Source organism: Lipotes vexillifer, unplaced genomic scaffold, assembly GCF_000442215.2.
Source record: "Lipotes vexillifer unplaced genomic scaffold, Lipotes_vexillifer_v1.1 scaffold868, whole genome shotgun sequence".
Lineage (NCBI taxonomy): Eukaryota > Metazoa > Chordata > Mammalia > Artiodactyla > Lipotidae > Lipotes > Lipotes vexillifer.
The window spans coordinates 183,686-204,301 of record NW_006790424.1 but is presented as its reverse complement, the minus strand read 5'-3'; the positions used below and the strand labels follow the sequence as shown (position 1 = coordinate 204,301).

The 20,616-nt window shown below is 38.5% G+C and overlaps 1 protein-coding gene across 1 annotated transcript in view; it reads right to left on the bottom strand.

The window, feature by feature from the left end:
• PHLPP1 (PH domain and leucine rich repeat protein phosphatase 1) overlaps positions 1 to 20,616 on the bottom strand; it is a 211,647-nt gene that overhangs the window by 57,008 nt on the left and 134,023 nt on the right. Inside the window, exon 5 of the mRNA XM_007463703.1 lies at positions 145 to 291. Within this exon, the coding sequence (XP_007463765.1) occupies positions 145 to 291 (147 nt within the window). The remainder of the gene's footprint in view (positions 1 to 144; positions 292 to 20,616) is intronic.

Sequence of the window (20,616 nt, the reverse complement as noted above, 5' to 3'; positions counted from 1 at the left end):
ACAAGAGCATGATCTCTTGATTTGGGACCAAGAGACCAACATATGACCAACATAACAAGTTAACTAATCTCATGTGCTGCGACCCTGATGCAGCTTTCTGGGGGTTTCTGAGAGATACTCTGCAGCAGGGTTCAAAGTACATACTTGTGCATATCTCCGACGTCTGCCGGGACTGCTCGGAGGGCATTGCAGGACACATTCAGCTCGGCCAGGGTTGGAATATTGCAGACTGCTAATGGGAAGTCCCCTAAATGATTATTGGAAAGGTTAAGACTCTTCAACTTGCTGAACCTATTATAATAAAAGGAAAGAAAAGACAAATGTCACAGATGCATAACATCACATGATTTTGGCATAGGCTTAGAGATCATCTAGTCCAACCCTAATTCAGCTGAGCAGAAAAAGGAGCCCTCAGAGGGTAAGCAAGCAGCAGAGCTCGAGTGCGCATCTTCAGACTCTGAGGCCAGCGTTTTACCTAAAATATAAAGATTATATTTAAGAACAAACGTCACTCTAAAATAAGGCTGAATATTTGAGGCAGTGAGTTTGCTGGAGTGAGTTTTTTAGCTTCACCTTGGCTAGCTTAATTAACACCCGTGTGAATGACAACAGAGAGGAAGGAAAAGAAGACCCATGTAGCTCTTTAGGATTTCTGTTACCCCAGACAAGTCAAAAACTTTTCTGCTTCCCTTCTCTCCAATCCAAACCTGAAATAACAAAAACTTCACAATTAATCAAAACTACACTCTCTCTAAGGGTACCAGTTTTGCAGTTCCAAACTGAAGAACCAGTGACCATTGCTCAGTCTCGATCCTGCTAACCACACTCCCTTCCACGAAGAGCTCTTCTCATCTCACTCTAAGGACACTTTCCTCACCTAGCCTCTTCCTAGCTCTCTCCAACCTTTCCTCCTTTTCTTCTTTTTTCTTCCCCATTTCCTCTTTCCTACCCCACGGTTAGGTACTCCTCACAGATGTGCTCTTTGTTTCTTCTCTCTTTACACTGTCTCCCTTGGAAAGTGTTTCACTACCCTTACCAAACAGCATCTCCTCTCTGCTGACCCACCCCACAGCATTTCCAGTCCAAAACCGAACATACCATCTTTATCCCAGACCTGCACTTCCTCCTGCTCTATTTCTGTTAATGGCTCTTTCATTTTCTCAGTTGTCCAAGCAATTAAAGCAATTCAAGAACCCACCTCTAAGTTTGAGGGCACTTCTCTGTGTACGGTCACATTTGGCCCATTGCCAACCTCTAGAACGTTTTCTATTTGACATGAGAATCAGATTAGTTATTGCATTATGCTAATTATTTTATAAACTGGCCAAGCCTAAATACTAGGCAATGTGTACTATGCCTAGAACAGACATATCTTAAAAATAAACCCAATTCAATCCAATCAGCATTTTAAAGAAACTGTCATGTGACCTCTTTATTGAATTTTATAATAAAAAATGTAAAGCTTTGTTCTAAATGGCTACATAAATTTTATTCTAAATAGAAAGCTGACAATGCACCTATCTGACAGATCGATAGCTATTTTCTTGACAGAGTAATTTTATTTTATTTATTTATTTTTGGTGGGGGTGAAATTGAAAAGAATAGTTTTATTGCTTTGCCGGGCAAAGGGAGCCACAGAGGGCTAATGCTGTCAAAACTGAGTGTCCCAACCTGCAGGGGGTAGTGAGGAGTTTTATAGTAATGGTTCAAAGAGGAGGGTGTGATCAGCTCATGGACCTTCTTCTGATTGGTTGGTGGTGAGGTAAATGGGAGTCGGCATCATCAACCTTCTGGTTCCAGCCAGTCCGTGGTCTGCCTGTTGTGGCAGCATAGAGTTAACTTCTCCCACCTGGCGGGGGTTTCAGTATCTGGTTTCAGGACTTAATGAAGCCCAGGTTCTTGATGTCTCATCGCAGAAAACAATTCAGTGAGAGACAAAGTTGATAGGTAAGAAGTGGATTTATTTCGAGAGAAACACACTCCACAGACAGAGCGTGGGCCATCTCAGAAAGCGAGAGCAGCCGACAGAGTAATTTTAAAGTAAAAAACAAAACAAAACTTAAGAATTACTGCTAAACATGAATAATCATTTTAAAATTTGTTTTGTATTTTATGATTTGACTCATTAGTCCTACTTAAAACAAAGAATGTTTATTCTGTTCTGATTATCTATGATCTATCTAACACACAAGCTAGAACTAGAGGGTCTATTATTCCTAGCCCGGGGGTTCTCAAAGCATGGTTGGGGCACCGTGGAAGAGGTCCTTGAGATCCTTTCAGGAGATTCTCAAGGTCAAAACTATTTTCATAACAATACTAAGATGTCATTTGACTTTTGCCACTCTCATTTTCTCCCAAGTGTCCAGTGGACATTTCCAGATGGTACACGTCTTTGTGATAGCACACCTGATTAGAAACAGAAGGAGACTTGAGAATCCGACTATCTTCTACTTAAGCCAGGCATTAAGAGTTGCAACAATATAAAATAATAGCATTCTTCTTCCTATTTTTTCTTGTTATAGAAGGTAGTTATTTTTCATAAAAAATACATATGTTAACAAGAATGGGGTTTATTATTTTTCTAAATGAATTACTATATATGAAAATATTTCTCAGTTTAAATTTCTAACACAGTAAATATCAATAGTTTAATCCACAGAAATAAAAGCTGCTTAGGGTCCCCAATTTTTGAGACAGTAAAACAGTCTTGAAATAGGGTTGCCAGATAAAATACAGGACATCCAGTTAAATTTGTATTTCAGATAAACAACAAATAATATTTTAGTATAAGTATGTCTCAAATTTTGCATGAGACATACTTATGTTAAAAAATATATATTCTTTTTTTTTTCTGAAATTCAAATTTAACTAGATGCTTTTTTTTCTTCTAATTCTGGAAACTCTATCCTGAAATAGATAAAACTGCTGTTCTAGTCCAAACAAAGACAGTACCCTGCCTTCTAGATTTGTATCCTCATTTGGTAGAACTGGCCACAGTTTTAAAATATGCATGCAATTAAACTGAACTTTTTAAAAAAATGTTCCTCTAGGAAGGAAAAAGACCCTAGACATTACCCAAAACAATATAGCACAAAGACTTCAGAAAGTGGAGAACAGAAGGATTACAATTCCAGTAATTACTCAAGATGGAAAGTGGAAGCATTGGCTTTTGGAAAAGTATTTGTCAATAACGGGGGGATAAAAGGTATATTCATCTATGCAAACAAATTTATTAGGACCATACCATTCCTGAGAAGAAAGGCAAGCAGCAGTGAGTTGAATGAGTAAAAGGCAGGTGACAAACTTGAATGGAAGAGAAAAAAAATAGTTAAGTACAGGCCAAGTGCCCCTATAGAACAAGGAGTTTGGGCTCCCTTGGCCTAGAGCTGTACTGTTTGGTACAAATACCACGAGACTCAGGTGGCTTCCGAGCATCTGAAATGGGGCTAGTCAAAACTGACATGTTCTCTAATTATAAAATACACACTGGATTTCAAAGACTTAGTACAAAAAAGAATGTAAACTTGGGCTTCCCTGGTGGCGCGGTGGTTTAGAGTCCGCCTGCCGATGCAGGGGACACGGGTTCGTGACCCGGTCCGGGAGGATCCCACATGCTGCGGAGCAGCTGGGCCCGTGAGCCGTGGCCGCTGAGCCTGCGCATCCGGAGCCTGTGCCCCGCAACGGGAGAGGCCACAGCGGTGAGAAGCCCGCGTACCGCAAAAAAAAAAAAGAATGTAAACTCTATTAATAATTTTTTAGAACTGATAATTTTGATACATTGAATTAAATAAGCTATATTATTAACATTAATTTCACCTGTTTCTGCTTCCTCTTCCTCAATGTGGCTACCAGAAAGTTTAAGATTACTTATGTGGCTCACATTATATTTCCATTGGAGAAGCATTCTCTCCATACTAACAAATAAGCAGGATCCTGGAATTCCTTACCCAAATGACACCTTATCTGTTTTCAGTGCTTGTGTGGGCCTCTTCCCTGGGCCCATCCGCCCATGAGTATGTGCACCCATAGGCCCTAGGAGTGGACAGAGCTTGGACACATGGGCTGTGTGTCCTGCAGGATGAGGGATAGAGTCGGAGATGGAAAAAGATGAGATTTGGGCCACTGAGCCAGTTCCCCCACATGCAGCCATATCCAGTGCAGAATCCCAAGGGGTCTGAGGATTATATAGATAGAATTCAATAAATTTGAATCTAGATGTCATCATAAAAGTATATTTGTGAAAGTAGGAGGCGAGAATGTGTTTTATTTAACAGTTTGTTAGCTTAATTATAAATTAAATATTTAGATATGTGGGCTGGGGCCTCCATTTATACTCTTGCCCTAGACCTATACATTTTAAGGGCTGATTCTGATTTATAAGTGTCCTAAGTTTCTCTTGTTCCCTCTCCACCTCCTTTGTAGCCTGCCCTGCACAGCCCATCCCCCATATTCTTCCCAGAAAAGAACACGATGTTCAGTAGACTTGTTTAGCAAACAAAGCATGGATTGTTTCTGAGAACTCAAGTTCTTGATCAGAACACAGTAAAACTCATCTGTTTTGGAAACTCTAACCCTTAGACTTCTCAGAGGTCCACTTTTTCTTTATTTATGTAGAAAGCAGTCAGATTATAGGCATCTGCCAATTCAAAAACCCCTTCTTAGAAAAATAAAAGTCCACCTAGAATCCACTTCCCTCTGGTCTTCAAATGGGTGAAACAGATACCTGAAGGCAATGTTTAAGAGAGAGATAAGAGATCAAAGTGGGGAGTGGGTGACCTTTCCTCCCTTTACCTTCGTTTTAAAAGAATGCAGAGGAGAGAGCAAGGTGACAGCACACTGTTACGGAAGAAAAGACCAGAAATCTCTATGTCTCCTACAAAATTAAAGATATTTAGGTCTGTCATGCTAACAGGTGAGACAGATAAGTTATCAAATGTGCACAGGCTCAGATTCTAAAATAAAACTTGGCTGGCTTTGGAAAAAATGCATATTTGGTGAAATATTTTAAATAACTTTATTTTTGAAACGAATATTACAGTTCTTAAACCTTAAAATTAAATCCTTGAAATGAAGTTACATTATATTCAATCAGGCTGCAGATATCCCCTCACAGCTGTTCAATATAGGAAGTAGAGGATGATCAGAGCATCACAAAATTTAAGACTAATAAAAATTATTTTAATGACGATTGTAATAATTACAGTTATGAGTTTATCAATAAGAAGAAAGGATTCTTTTTGATACTGTAGAAACTAAAAAGGACAAGAAACTGCGTGGTTTGTTTTTTAAAAACATGTTATACGTACACACACACACACACACACACACACACACACACACACACACACACACACAGTGCCAAGGCTAAAGAAAGCTACTTAAAGTAGATATACCTTCCTTATTTCTCAGGGCTATCAAAAGTGAGAACAGATGGGGCCTTTCATTTCCCAAGCTCATAGACAAAGAAACTAGGCTCAGAAATGGTGTGACTGTCACATACAACTTGAATCCACTGCCTTTCAACACCAGTACTACTCCTCATCTCTCCCGCCCTTCTTTTATTACATCTTATTGAAGAGTTAAATGTAAATAGATAGCACTTACTAACAATTCTAAGTCACAGGTCAAAGACCTGCCTCAGAGTAGTGTGTGGAAAGCACTCCTTTTTCATTTCCCTCATTTCCCTCTATAGAGGGTGGCATTAACGGCCCTGGAGGATAATGAATATTTTGAACACTATGTACATTTACCTTCAAACAAATTCAGGCACAGCCCATGCTCCCAAACTACCCAACAACCTGAAAAGACTGACTTCACTTTCCAGAGCAAGCAAAATGCTTTAAGGAAAGAGATATTAACTCATGTTCATTTGTTTCATATAGAGCTCGGAGTAGGGAAAAGAAATCAAGTTAACATTCATCCAGTCTAACAGTAATCTTAGTTCTCTAAATGAAGTTACATGGCACAGTATCACATTTAGCAAATGGCTTCTCTTCATTTTCTAAGGAGCACTTGCTCCCAATGATTTTATTTTGCAGTATTTATGGGTGCCCAATGCCATCCACGTAAGATATCACAGTTGAGAAAAACAAACACACAAATGCTGTCAATTTTCATATACCGCCCTTTCCTGGGCTTGTTTTATTATGATCACTGATGTGCTTAATCTTTTCTCCTTTCTCAGCATTTATCCATTCAGTCTACCCACACTCAAAAATTTATGTACAAGGTTCTTTCTGCATCTGAGTTAAAGGTAAGGGCTACATAGCCTGTATAGATTTAGGAAATAAAACCAAATAAACAGCATGATAACTATTTGGAGACATAATACTAATTAGCTTTAGATACATCTAAATCTTTAGTAATTTTCCTTCCAGGAACTAAGGGTACAGTACTAGGAAAACCTGACTGTAAAATAAAATGACAGTATGGCAGAAGTAGTTCTATTTTTAAACATATTCTAAATGTGCTGAAAATGAAGCAAACACGTTTGCTGCGTAATACACAGAGTACACACACACGTGCCACCATTTATTCCATCCCTCTGCTGATCGACACGGAATGCTTCCAGTCTTTTGCTGATACACTCATGAAGCGGAAACCACATTTGTCTTACTCAACGAGTCAAAGAAAAATCAATACTACTTTCTGGAGTTATTATTCCCCACAAGTGGGTCAGTTAAAAAAAAGACTCCCTGGGTGACTGGATTTCCGTATCATAGTAACAGTCTAAGTTTAACTTGTTTTTTTCCCGTGGGGGGACAGGCTAATAATACACGCTGGAAATCATTAGGCTTGGATACTAAGTAATGAAGGCCCTGCTTGAGGACTGGAGCTGTAAGCCTAGCTCCAGGCTTAGCCCTCTGCCTTCCATTTAATTATTAATTGTGAAAAGCAGGTTCCCTCATGGTCTGGAGAGCTGCACCTTAGTGGAGAGGTGCCAACTCTCAGTGCTCTGTAATATAAACTGTATTTGCTTTTAAGGGAAAAATTGTTTTTATGTGGTGACCAAATTAATACATGCTCTTTTTAACAAGTCAAACTCTAGAAGCATGTAAACAAAATGTTAACAGTCTCCTACTTCCTTCCAAATCTCATCCTCCTGAGATAACCAGTGTCTAGAGTCTGGTATATATCCTTCCAAAGCTTTTCTTCCTTGTAAAACACATACAGGCGTAAGTGGGTGATAACCTCCCTCCCTCTTTTTTGAGTGGGATTGTACCACACGCTTCTCTTCTACAACTTGTTTTCTCATCTAATACAAACAAATCATCTTTCTGCATCAGTATGTTAAAATCTAACTCACTCTTTTGACAGCTGCATAATACACAGAGTACAAATGTGCCACCATTTATTCCATCCCTCTGCTGATCGACACGGAATGCTTCCAGTCTTTTGCTGATAGAAATAATTCAGCCTATTTGTTTGTGCATCAATGTTTTTATTTTGCAGTATTTATGGGTGCCCAATGACATCCACATTTTTGAAACCCAACAAGCTCTAAAAGTTCAGAAGTTTTTCTTTGATTCATGTGGTGCCAAAAATGATCCAAACTGATGTGAATATTCATCTGTTCCCTTTAGAAATATAAACATTTTTGCTTATGGGGTGCTGTCCCAAACCTTGAGGGAGGTGTTATACAATATACAGTATATGCACCGTATTATCTTTAATAACCTGAAAATCTCTGAAATCTGAAACACAAATGGCCTCAAGAGTTTTGGATAACGGATTGTGAACCTGTATTTCTAAAAGTATAACTGTGAGTCTAAGAGTTTGTACAATTAAAAATTTTTTTAACCTTTCTTATATTTTATATAACGTTTAAAGTTTACTTTCCATTTACAGTTATTACAGAAGATTGGCTATATTCCCCATGTTGTACAATACATCCTTGACCCTATCTTACATCCAATAGTTTTGCATCTCTCACCCCTATATATATATTTTTAATCCATATGGCAAAATTACCAAAAAGTTGTAGAAATTCATACTCCCAATCGGTCACACAGGAGAGGATTTCTTTCCACGCTACCTTCACTACCATTTAATGTTAGCATCCTTTGCATTATTGCTAATCTGATGGGCAAAAAGTTGTATCAGGTCATTTCAGTTGCTATGTCTCAATGAAATTTATCTTGTTGTGAAGTTCATCTTCTTTGAAATACACAGTCATGTTCTTTGCCCATTTTTCTCCTGGGTTGTTCACCTTCTACTTATCAATTTGTAGGAGCTCCCTGAAAACTATGTGCCTCTTGGTGTCATATGACGCATGTGTGTCACAGGACACTCTAGCCTATGGTTTCATTTTTCCCGCTTTGCTAATGCTGACTTTAGCCACACACTAATTTTAATTTTTATTTGCTCAAATGTGGCCACTTTTTCCTGTATGGAGTCTATGTTTTTCACCTTGCTTAAGAAGGTCCTCTTACCCTAACCCAAAGTGGCGCAAATGTTCTCCTATATTTCCTTCTAATATTTATATATTTTATTTTTCACATTTAGACCTTTATTTCACCTGACATTTATTTTATGTTAGGTGGAGGTCTAACACTTTTTTTTCTGGTAGCTAATTATGCCAATATCATTTATTAAATAAACCGTCCATTTCAATTTCCATTCAATTTAAATAAATTTCATAGAATAGGGGAAGAGAGAACAAAAAGAGAAGCTTAGTGCCATTCCAGTAAAACAGACGAAGAAAAAGGCTTGGGTAAAAACTAGCTGCATTTACTTTTTCTTTCTCTTTTCTTTTTTTCCAAGAGAATTTATAAAATCAAGTGCCTGTATTTTTGTCCTTCCTAAGAGCCCACTTTGTGGTTGTGAGTCAGCAAAATGCTTTAATAAAATTATTAGTTTGATAGAGTAGCTTTTCTCTTTTCTCTTTAGGAGGACAAATATTGGGAAGGGTATTAAAGTACATTTTAAAAATCTGTACTGAATGCACTTTCTCTCAAGAACCATTAGTTAAGTCAATGAATGAAAGACATCAGTCAGCAACTTCCTGATTCATCTTCCATGCACTCCTCAAATTCCAATTCCTTTAGTATGGAACTTTTCTGGCTTATGAACTTAGTCCTACACCATGTTTTAATATTTTTGCCCCAATCCAGGAATGATATAGGGCAACCTGAACATGCTCTAACTGTTATGTAAGAAAGCCAAATAATTTGCAGAACAGTTAAGAGGCTCTCTCTCCTGGATGCAGGAAAAAAGAAAGGATACCTTTACTCCATGCTCTTCTTGGACTTGTCTGCAGCTGTGGTGGCATGAGACACATTTGAATCTTTGGGCCTGCTTCAGAATTGCTGGGAACACCTACCCTTCAGAAAGCATGACTCATCTCCTTTTAGCTCTCACACTGCTCTCCCCAAACTGTACTGTGCTGAAATTGAACTCTCATCGGTGACTTCTCCATTTCTTGGTGCGGCACTTTTTTCCTGTTGTCCCTTTACCACTTTGAAATGAATCCACGTGAACTTATGTATGCCATTCTGTTCCAAGGCTCAAGTGGCCCACTGGCCTTGTTCCCAGCTAGCACCTGCCAGGGTCTTCTGGGAGGTTCAGCGCACCCAAATGCTAATGCAGCACACAGCCAGCTTCTCAATGCTTGAGCAAAATAAACAGAAACCATCCCATCTTCGTCCTAATCACCATAAATGACTGTCAGTATAACCAAAACAAGCATATCACCCTCTCATAGGGCTAGAAAACAAAAATAAACACATGCATATTTTACCTGGATAAAATTTAAAATTTACAGCCACAAAAGAATTTGAGCAGCATTTTCCTAAGAACTGCTGCAAATGTGAAAAAGCAGAAAAAGTATACCAAAGCTACAATTCATAAACATAATTTTTCCAAAATAATAATAGGAAAATAGGAAATAATAAAGGAAATAGAGAACACTCAGTGCTAGCAATAATTACAATGGACATGTTGCTGGAAGGGCAAATTAAAGCATCCCCTAAAGAGAGAAATGTTTACTTTAATCCTCCCTTTTAAGATAGTTCAAACAAGAGGCACTTATGGGTTACTTACTTTGTGCCAGATCCTAGACACAGTTAACCCTATGGATACAAGAGCCAACAAGACAGAGCTCCTGCCCACAGCAAGGGGGTGGGGGGCATGCAAGGGCAGGCTCCCATGAATCAAGTAATTCCATTATACAGAAAACCACTCCAAATCACAAGACGGTAACCATGCGGAAAGAACAGTCACTAGATCTACAGGAACTGTGCACTAACTAAATTCATGAAAACAGTTAAGTCCTCAGTGGCATAAATTTGTCATTTTCTGATTCTTTTATAAATTGGCAACATAACAATCAAAGAAACAAAGAAGAAATATGTTATGTTACAGTTAAACATCTCTTATGAAATAGTTTCTCACTTTATCCATGACTACATTTTTTCATTTTCTCACCAACAGATCTGCCCATAGTTAGCCAGTTTAATTGAGATACTATTCAAGAGATGTTTAATATTAACCTCCACACCAGTAGGACAAATAACAAAATATAAAAAGAACATTTCTGGGCTTCCCTGGTGGCGCAGTGGTTGGGGGTCCGCCTGCCGGTGCAGGGGACACGGGTTCGTGCCCCGGTCCGGGAGGCGTGCGTACCGCGCAGAGAAGACCCACACAGTATACTTAGATTAAATCCCAGTTGAGTCATACAAGGATATGTAAAAATGAAAATCAGGTAATGTCTCTATCAAGGATATTAGATTACCAAAGGAAAAGGTGAACATAAGCTAAAGCCGGAAAGAATAATCATGTCACGAAAACATGCTCAGACGTGGAAAGCTTAAGCTCACATCACAAACAGACCAGGCATATCTGATAGTTAAATAGAAAAAATCAAAAATCCAATACCCAAAGTTTACTAGGTATAATAAAAGTCCGATCCTAGGACTGAACCATTCATTCACTAAACATTTTCTGAGTTCTTATTAGGCATAAAGGGTGTGAAGCATACACATGTGAATTAGGCATGGTTTTCACCCTCCAGGAACTTGAAACAGTTTGGGAGCAAAGCTGCTATAATAAAAAGCAGAAGATGAAACGTACTGGAAAAAAAATACCGTAAATGCTTGCAGAAGAGAAAACTCTTTTTTACCTAAGGGACATGAACAAGAGTTCAATAGGCAGATGGGGAATTAAAAAGAGAGCGTTCAAAAAGAATAGGCTGGTGTGACTGTTTCTCAAACTTCAGTAAGCACTGTTAGAATGAAGATTCCTGGGCCCCATCACCAGAGGTTCTGATTCAGCAGGTCTGGGATGAACACCAGGTACCTCTGTTTCTAGTAAATACCCCAGGTGATTCTGATGTAGGCATTTCATAAATCACATTTTGAGAAACACTAATTTGGGGGGCAAAAACTCCACGGTGTTCTTGGAAAACGTTAAGCAAACTATATTGTTAAGCAGAAAGAACTCCTGTGGTCGTAAAGGATGCTTAGAGTATTCACAGAGCACCTCGAATTCCAGATGAAGACACTGCTATTTACCTATGAAAAATTTTGAACAGGGGAGTCTAGAACACATGGATTTGTGTATTACATAAATCAAGTAACAGCTCCCTTTCCCTTCTTGTGCTTCCCCTACACACACACACACACACACACACACACACACACACACACGATCTCTCTATGTGGGGTGAAAGTGAGCCTTCTGACAGAAATCTTTAAATTGGAGGAAAGTACAACTATTCGGAAAGTCAGACTTTCCCTAAGGTTTCTTGTTAATTATGAGTCCCAAAGACATCACCGGGGAGGGATGGGTGTGCCCTACTTTCGAGAGGCCTCTGTCAAATACCTTGCCAGCTCTAGCATCACCATCCTAACCCAGCCATGGGAAATGACAACAGGAATCTGACTCTTCCATCCAAAGCTCTATTACTACAGAGCGCATGGTGAGTGACATCAAAATTGCAGGCACTCTTAGGACAAACAGAAACCCTCATGGGTCTTTAATTTTCAAAAGTTACACGTGTGTGTTGTTAGAAGGAGCTCCAGTGTTAGCTGTACTGTTAGCTGTGTCTGTCTGACATGAGGCAGAGGAGAGAGGGAGAAAGAGGAACATTACTGGTTTCCATCAGCATTCTCACACTAGCAACCAGAAAATTATTTCAGAAGTTATCAGTAATGATGTTAATCACATTCCCAAGTCACAGGTTACTATGCTATTTAACCATCAACAACCACAAAATAATTATCTGTTGGCCTGCTCACTGCATGCTTATCCTTTTCCCCTAAGAGCTAGGCAAAGTGAAAAGTTGGTTACCACTCAGAATAGCAAATTTCTGCAAATACTATGTTTAACATTAAACTCTTACAGTTAAAACTGAGAGAGTACAGCCAGGAGCTCAACCAAAACAAACAGAAGAAGAGAATCGGCCAGAATACAATAGCCTCACTGGATTCAAGCCAAGGCTTCTGAAGATCTCTCCCCACTTTTTATTTAAGTGGGGAAAAAAAAAGTTAAAGAACATCTTAAAGGATCCCAAGAAGGCAACAGGGCAAACTGAATCTCATATAGTCTGGCTGATAAATAAATCTTTTGTTTCTTCTGAGCTCTCTCTTCTAAATGCGCTGTATGAGGGCAGAAGAAAATAGGCTATTATTGCCAGAAATGAGGCCGAGAGCCGTCACCAAGGAGAGCACCAAAGGCTAACACAATCTCAGTGTCCCAAGCACCAAGCAAACGCTTTCCTTTGATCAAATGCTCAGGGAAAGAAAATGGGAATTGTGTGAGATGGAAAGCTTCCCAAGAGGATCAAAACTCCATCTGAAAAGCAAAGCTGTATAAAGAAAGGAACTTCAGTGTTGGGAAAAGTTAACTGGAAGAAGGGCATTCCATACAGTCTCTGAAATTCCTTAGACATTTGGCAAGCCTCACCAAACCCAGTAGTGAAAATTCCTTCCCAAGCCCTGAGCAGCGACTGTGCTAAGTGTTTTGTCCTTAATGCATCGGCTTTGCCCTTCCTTCAGCAGTGAGTGGCTCTTGTTTGCTTGCAATATTTTTTAGATGACAGAGCATCTTTAAAGAAGCTGAAACTGTTCTAAGAACTGCAGTCTATGTCTGGCAAATAAGCTGAAAAAATATTTTAGCATGTCACCCCTGATCCCACTGCGTTAATGAATCATCACTGTTTCCATTAAAAGTGAGTCACTGATAAAATCACTGATAAAAACAAAAATTAAAATCTCTCTTTCTATAAAAACCTGGAAATGCGAACTTTTGGTAAGGATAAGTAATTAAAACGAATAACTCTGTAGCTCTGGAATGCCAAGATCCCCAAAAGAACAGAGTAGGAAATAAGGTCATTTGTTTTCCATTTCATGGAGACTAAAAATGTAGAAAATTAAGCTTTCTAAGAAGAAAGGTACTTGATAAATGCCAGGCATAATTATGAGTTTCTCAATGCTCATTTCTTCAATAACTTTCATTCTTTTACACCCACATACTTGCACACCCAACTCAACTTCATTCCTTCACTCCCATTTGAAAAATTCTCTTCCCTCCCATCTCTCTTAGTCTTTTCAGCTGAAAGAAATTTCACATCTAATCAGATAACCTTCCAAGTACCAGGGTGGACAAAGCTACTAGGAACATATACATACAAATTATTACTATCAAACTTGGCTTTTGAGTTTGCTCTTGACATTGCTCTTTGTACACACTGCACTGGATATCACCGTAAGAGAACTCTGTGAGCTATCATCCCTTACAAACTTTACATCTGTCAATACAATATTACGACACATGAAATTTTAATAAATGATAGATTTAGCTCTTTTAAATGTAAAAGTACATTTGAAACGTTTGAACACCAATATAATTTAGTACAAATAAGTTCACGCTGCTTTGATACCATATTAAAAACAACAAAATTAAGACATGGGAAGGAAAATTATATTCCTTGAATTTAAGCCAACAAAAAGTTGAACTCTTCATTGACTTTACAAAGAAACTTACTATATTTTATTAAAACAATTCTCCATTGCAAATAATAACAATTTAGTACTAATACCATCTGGGTCATCTAAATGGAATACGGTTAATATAAGTGAAATACTACGTATTAATAAAATACAGGTAAATAATGCATTGTAATTATTAGTAACATACAAAATCCGGAAAGAAACCATTAAAACTACCAAAAATTACTCTGATTTTGCCTTGACTCTATTTTTGAAAACTAACTGAAGAGTTCCAATGCCAATAAAGGAAAAACAAACACTGGTAGTTCCAAGAACAATGTTTTCCCTCTGAAACTGCTGGCCTGTGTGTGTACATCAGCATGCCATCTTTCCAGAATTAGAATGCTGCTGCAAATACCATTTTAAATGTTCTATGGAAATTGCTCATTTGTTTAAGGTGAGAATTTGCAATAGAAAGAAAAATATTAGGGAGATATGTGGTTAAGAGAAAAAATCTTAGAACTCCCATGCATTATAAATGCTTTGTATGTAAAGTTTCTCTCTGGATATTCGCCTTGACACTGTAACCTAAAAATTCATCCCTTGAGACTTTGTTAAAAACATAAAAATAAATTACCCTTTGGTACCTCTCTAACATATTCCTTTTAAACATACACTAGAGATCAACACAAATTCCTTAAACATACGACTAAAAATAATAAATTAAATAAATGGCATATCTCAAAAATACCATACTAACCGTATGACCCTAAATAAGCTACATTAGTGCTCTTTGAAGCATCGAACATCTGTGTGTGTGTACACATACACTTACAAACTTACTACTTTGAAAACTTGGCAATAAAATCTTTCATGAATAATGGGGATGGGAGACAAAAATCTCACATTAGTATGTGGAGAAAAAGAAACTGGTGTAAAGCCTAGTTTTTCCCGAAGGGCAAATACAACATCACCTTCACCAGCTGCTCAGCCTCCACATCCGAGTCCCCTCAACCTACCTCCCCCACGCACAGCTCGAGACATCAGCTCAGTGCTTTGTGACCGCCTAGAGGGGCAGGATAGGGAGGGCGGGAGGGAGACCCAAGAGGGAGGGGACGTGGGGATATGTGTATGCGTATAGCTGATTCACTTTGTTATACAGCAGAAACTCACACAACGTGGTAAAGCAATTATACTCCAACAAAGAGGTTAAAAAAAAAAAGGCAACAGAAACTTAACAAACCTTCCTGGCACTGCAAAACTGAAAAGTCTCCCACCTTAAACAAATCAAAGTCATGGCTTTATACTACACACTATACAGTGCAAGCTGATAATATGTAACTTGATATGCTTTGTTTTGCTTTGTAAAACAAAATGTAAATGAATGATGCGGGACACAAGTACATACTATATGACTCGTTTATATTATGAACAAAACCAGGCAAAACTCTTTATGGCGTTAGAAGTGTGCACAGTGATTATCTTTAGGGTACTAAGAGGAGGGGCGCAGGGAGGGCTTCTGTGCCCTCCCTGAAAATAGTAATTTTCTATTTCTCAGTATGAGCGCTGGTCACATGTGTTCATTTTGTGGAAACCCATCGAACTGTACACTCATTATACTTCTACAAAAAGACTTCCAAAAGATTATATAAGGAATATAAGGAATTACATGAGACCCCAGATCCTCTCCCCAATTCCAGCAGGAGACAGTTTATTCCCTGGAAGAAACTGAATCCCAGAGTCCTGGCTCAAAGGCATCAGGAATAGTAGAAAACACTGCTCTGAGAACAGGGGATCAAATAAAAATACACGCGCTAAACCCTGAGATTGCATCTCTCTACCCTACTCCACTCCCTGAATCTTGGCATGTACCGCCCAGGCAGAAGACCAAAGGATTCCTCTCCAGTAAAACTGACACGTCCTAGGGAGAAGAGCCACAGATACGGTCTTTGGAAGTTCGCCAAGGAAACCACAAGGCTCACCCCCGACAGCACTGCAATGAAGCTGTACGGAGAAGCGCTGTCCACAGACCACGGCATCCAATTCGCTTCTCAGTGGCTCACCACTAAATAGGAACAGAGAGCAAAGGATCTCCAAACAGTGAGGTCAAGTTCCTAACATAAAAGTCAGACACCCACACAAACAGGGAAGAAAAGAAATCAAGACAGTGCAAGAAGGAAATTAATTAATTAATTAATTTAATGTCCTCAGACAGAGAAGGAATGCACCCATGGCAGGGGTGGGGAACAGAATGCTGTTAAAAAGCACACAAATTAAACCAACGAACAAGAAAGAGCTCTTAAAAAATATCAGACAGCGGAAGTTCAGAAGGTTAAGATAAAGTAGAGAAAACCTGTCAAGAAGTAGGGCATTAAGACAAAGAGGAAAATTACAGCATTAGAGGACAAATGAGGAGGTCCTGCCTAACTGATAGGAATTCAGAGGAAGAAAAGAGAAAACCAAGGTGGGGAAGAGGTTATCAAAAAACACAATGAGAAAGTTTTCCAGAACTGAAGGATGTAATTTTTTTCAGATCGAGTGTTCATCATAGCTGCTGAAATGAATAAAGATTACTAAAAAAGAAAATCCTAAAACCTCTTTGGGGGTTATTAAAAAGAAAAAGAAGAAGAAAGGAGGTCTACAAAGACAGGAACCAAGAGTATAACACTTTTTAATAGCAACTGTAGAAGCTAGAAAACAATAGTGCACTGGCTTCAAAATTCTGAGGAAACATGTTTTCCTATCCAGAGACCAGCCAAATTATCAATCCAGTGTGTGAGACATATATTTTTAGATATACAAAGTGCCTAGTAAACTTGTCTCCCATGTCCCCTTTCTCAGGAAGATCCTAGAAGATATTCCATTAAAAAGAGGGAGTAAACCAAGAAAGAATCGCTAGACACAGGAAGACATATAGAAAACACAGGAGAGACGAAAAGGGAATTACCAGGAAAATGACAAAAGGTAACGCCGGGACAACAGCTCAGTAGCAGGCCTATGGAGCAGGTACTTACGCTGGCTCCAGGTGGGAAGAAGTCTCCAAGACAAAGGTGTTGAGAAGAGGGTTAGAGTTCTGCCACCTTAACAGCACTAGAGAAAAAAGTACACCAGTGAAAAAGAGAGGCTACTATCCAGCCAGCACAGGAAAGGAAATGTAATCGTTGCATTTAAGTGGCTTAGGAGAATCACAGTTCCATGCTCAAAATAATGTGAGCCCTCAACATCTACTTAATCAGAAATGGATATGTGTACATTGAGAGGATGGGGGAAGCGGCGGTCTGGGCATGTGGCATGGGGCTGAGGGGCTGTGAGACAATCTAAGAGTTAAATCCTCATCTTCCATTGTAATATGCCAACCCATAATGCCCAATAACAAAAAATTCAAAAATAGCAGTACATACATACTATTTCAGAAGATGGAAGAAAACAGCAAGAAGAGTCCTGAGAATCAAAAGTAGTTGCCTAGGGAATAGGTATAAGGATAGGCTGGAGTTCCTATTTCTTATGTCTTATTGCCTATTAAGATTTTTTAAAACTCTATATAGGATGTTACTTTGATGGGACCAAAGTTTAAATTTTTCAAAATACAAAACCAAACCAAACCAAAAGATGCACAAAATAGTAGGCAAGAAAACTAAAGAGGATGAACTGCAGTGGGAAAATGACAGTTAAGACAACCATTTCTCCAAAGCTCCTGCAATAGCCCCTGTGAGAGCTGAGAAGTGCTTCCCCTCACAGCTGGGTGGAGAGGGTATGTGCTAAGAGACAGAGGAGAAGCAGCAGAGGAAGCAGACAAGAAAGGTGGACGTGCTGAAAAGCTATTTACAGATTTAGAATCAACAGATATGAGGGACCAATCAGGAGATTCTGAAAGCACCAACAGGCAAGGCAATGCCCCAAATATCCCTCCATCTGGGTATTTATTTATTTAGTCCATATATGCTGACCCTTTGGGACTATCATATTCCCCTATGTTATGAGAAGCATTTTGATTTCCTTTTTGTTTAGGCTTTAATTTTTGGATTATTATGAAATACACAAATAGAAAAATACAGAAAATAATAATGATCATCCAAATATCCACTATTCAGCTTTTTCAAATATTAACATTTTGTCTGTCTCTAATTTTCTGTAAAGAAAGAAACATTTTGGATATAGTTATAGTTGAAATCCTCTTCAAACCATTCCCTAATCGCATTCCCAAACGCCTCCCAGAAGGTAACTGTTAACCTGATTTTGGCATTTAACATCTCCCTCTACCTCATCTCTAAAATGAGAGCACTGGTTTGGATAAATTCTAATGCCCCTTTCTGTTCTAAGACAGCAATATTTAATAGCATGATATAAAGTTCTTGATGTTCTGTAATGAAGTGCAGAAGCCTACAATGCTGTGAAATACACAAGAATACTTCAAAATAATTTCAAGCCTCAAAAACAGATTAAGTCATGATATAATCCTTTAGCAAAAAATCATTGTAACTTTATTACAGTAGTGTCAGTAAAAATAGTATTATGAGTGCATAGGGCATATAAAAACCTAAGTTCAAGAAGTTCCTGTGGTTCCCTTTCACTGTAACCATCAGCTCCAGGGAACAATAAGGAAGTGCTCAAGCACAATATCCTTCTGGAGTTCTTACTGCCTATGGAGCTAATTCAGTGCAGCATCAAACTGTCCCCATTGTCACAGTATTCTTCTCTGCCAGGCAATCATGGCAAAAATATTCTTTTTAAAAATGCATAATGCCGAACAAGACAAGGATATCCACTCTCGCCACTATTATTCAACATAGTTTTAGAAGTCTTAGCCATGGCAATCAGAGAAGAAAAAGAAATAAAAGGAATGCAAATTGGAAAGAAGAAGTAAAACTGTCACTGTTTGCAGATGACATGATACTATACATAGAGAATCTTAAAGATGCCACCAGAAAACTACTAGAGCTAATCAATGAATTTGGTAAAGTTGCAGGATAAAAATTAATGCACAGAAATCTCTTGCATTCCTATACACTAATGATGAAAAATCTGAAAGAGAAAATAAGGAAACTCTCCCATTTATCACTGCAACGAAAAGAATAAAATACCTAGGAATAAACCTACCTAGGGAGACAAAAGACCTGTATGCAGAAAACTATAAGACACTGATGAAAGAAATTAAAGATGATACCAACAGATGGAGAGATATACCATGTTCTTGGACTGGAAGAATCAATATTGTGAAAATGACTCTACTACCCAAAGCAATCTACAGATTCCATGCAATCCCTATCAAATTACCAATGCCATTTTCCACAGAACTAGAACAAAAAATCTTATAATTTGTATGGGGACACAAAAGACCCCGAATAGCTAAAGCAGTCTTGAGGGAAAAAAACAGAGCTGGAGGAATCAGACTCCCTGAGTTCAGATTATACTACGAAGCTACAGTAATCAAGACAATATGGTACTGGCACAGAAACAGAAATATAGATCAGTGGAACAGGATAGAAAGCCCAGAGATAAACCCACACACCTATGGTCAACTAATCTATGACAAAGGAGGCAAGGATATACAATGGAGAAAAGACAGTCTCTTCAATAAGTGGTGCTGAGAAAACTGGACAGATACATGTAAAAGAATGAAATTAGAACACTCCCTAACACCATGCACAAAAATAAACTCAAAATGGATTAGAGAACTAAATGTAAGACTGGACACTATAAAACTCTTAGAGGAAAACATAGGAAGAACACTCTTTGACATAAATCACAGCAAGATCTTTTTTGATCCACCTCCTAGAGTAATGGAAATAAAAACAAAAATAAACAAATGGGATCTAATGAAACTTAAAAGCTTTTGCAAAGCAAAGGAAACTACAAACAAGACGAAAAGAAAACCCTCAAAATCGGAGAAAATATATGCAAACGAATCAACGGACCAAGGTTTAATCTCCAAAATATATAAACAGCTCATGCAGCTCAATATCACAAAAACAAACAACCCAATCCAAAACTGGGCAGAAGACCTAAATAGACATTTCTCCAAAGAAGACATACAGATGGCCAAGAAACACATGAAAAGCTGCTTAACATCACTAATTATTAGAGAAATGCAAAGAAAAAGTACAATGAGGTATCACCTCACAACAGTTAGAATAGGCATCATCAGAATACCTACAAACAACAAATGCTGGAGAGGGTGTGGAGAAAAGGGAACCCTCTTGCACTGTTGGTGGGAATGTAAATTGATACAGCCACTATGGAGAACAGTATGGAGGTTCCTTAAAAAACTAAACATAGAACCACCATACGACCCAGCAATCCTACTACTGGGCATATACCCTGAGAAAACCATAATTCGAAAAGACACATGCACCCCAATGTTCATTGCAGCACTATTTACAATAGCCAGGTCATGGAAGCAACCTAAATGCCCATCGACAGACGAATGGATAAAGATGTGGTACATATATACAATGGAATATTACTCAGCCATAAAAAGGAACAAAACTGGGTCATTTGTAGAGATGTGGATGGATCTAGAGACTGTCTTAAAGAGTGAAGTAAGTCAGAAAGAGAAAAACAAGTATCGTATATTAACGCATATATGTGGAACCTAGAAAAATGGTACAGATGAACCGGTTTGCAGGGCAGAAATAGAGACACAGATGTAGAGAACAAACGTATGGACACCATGGCGGGAAAGCCGTGG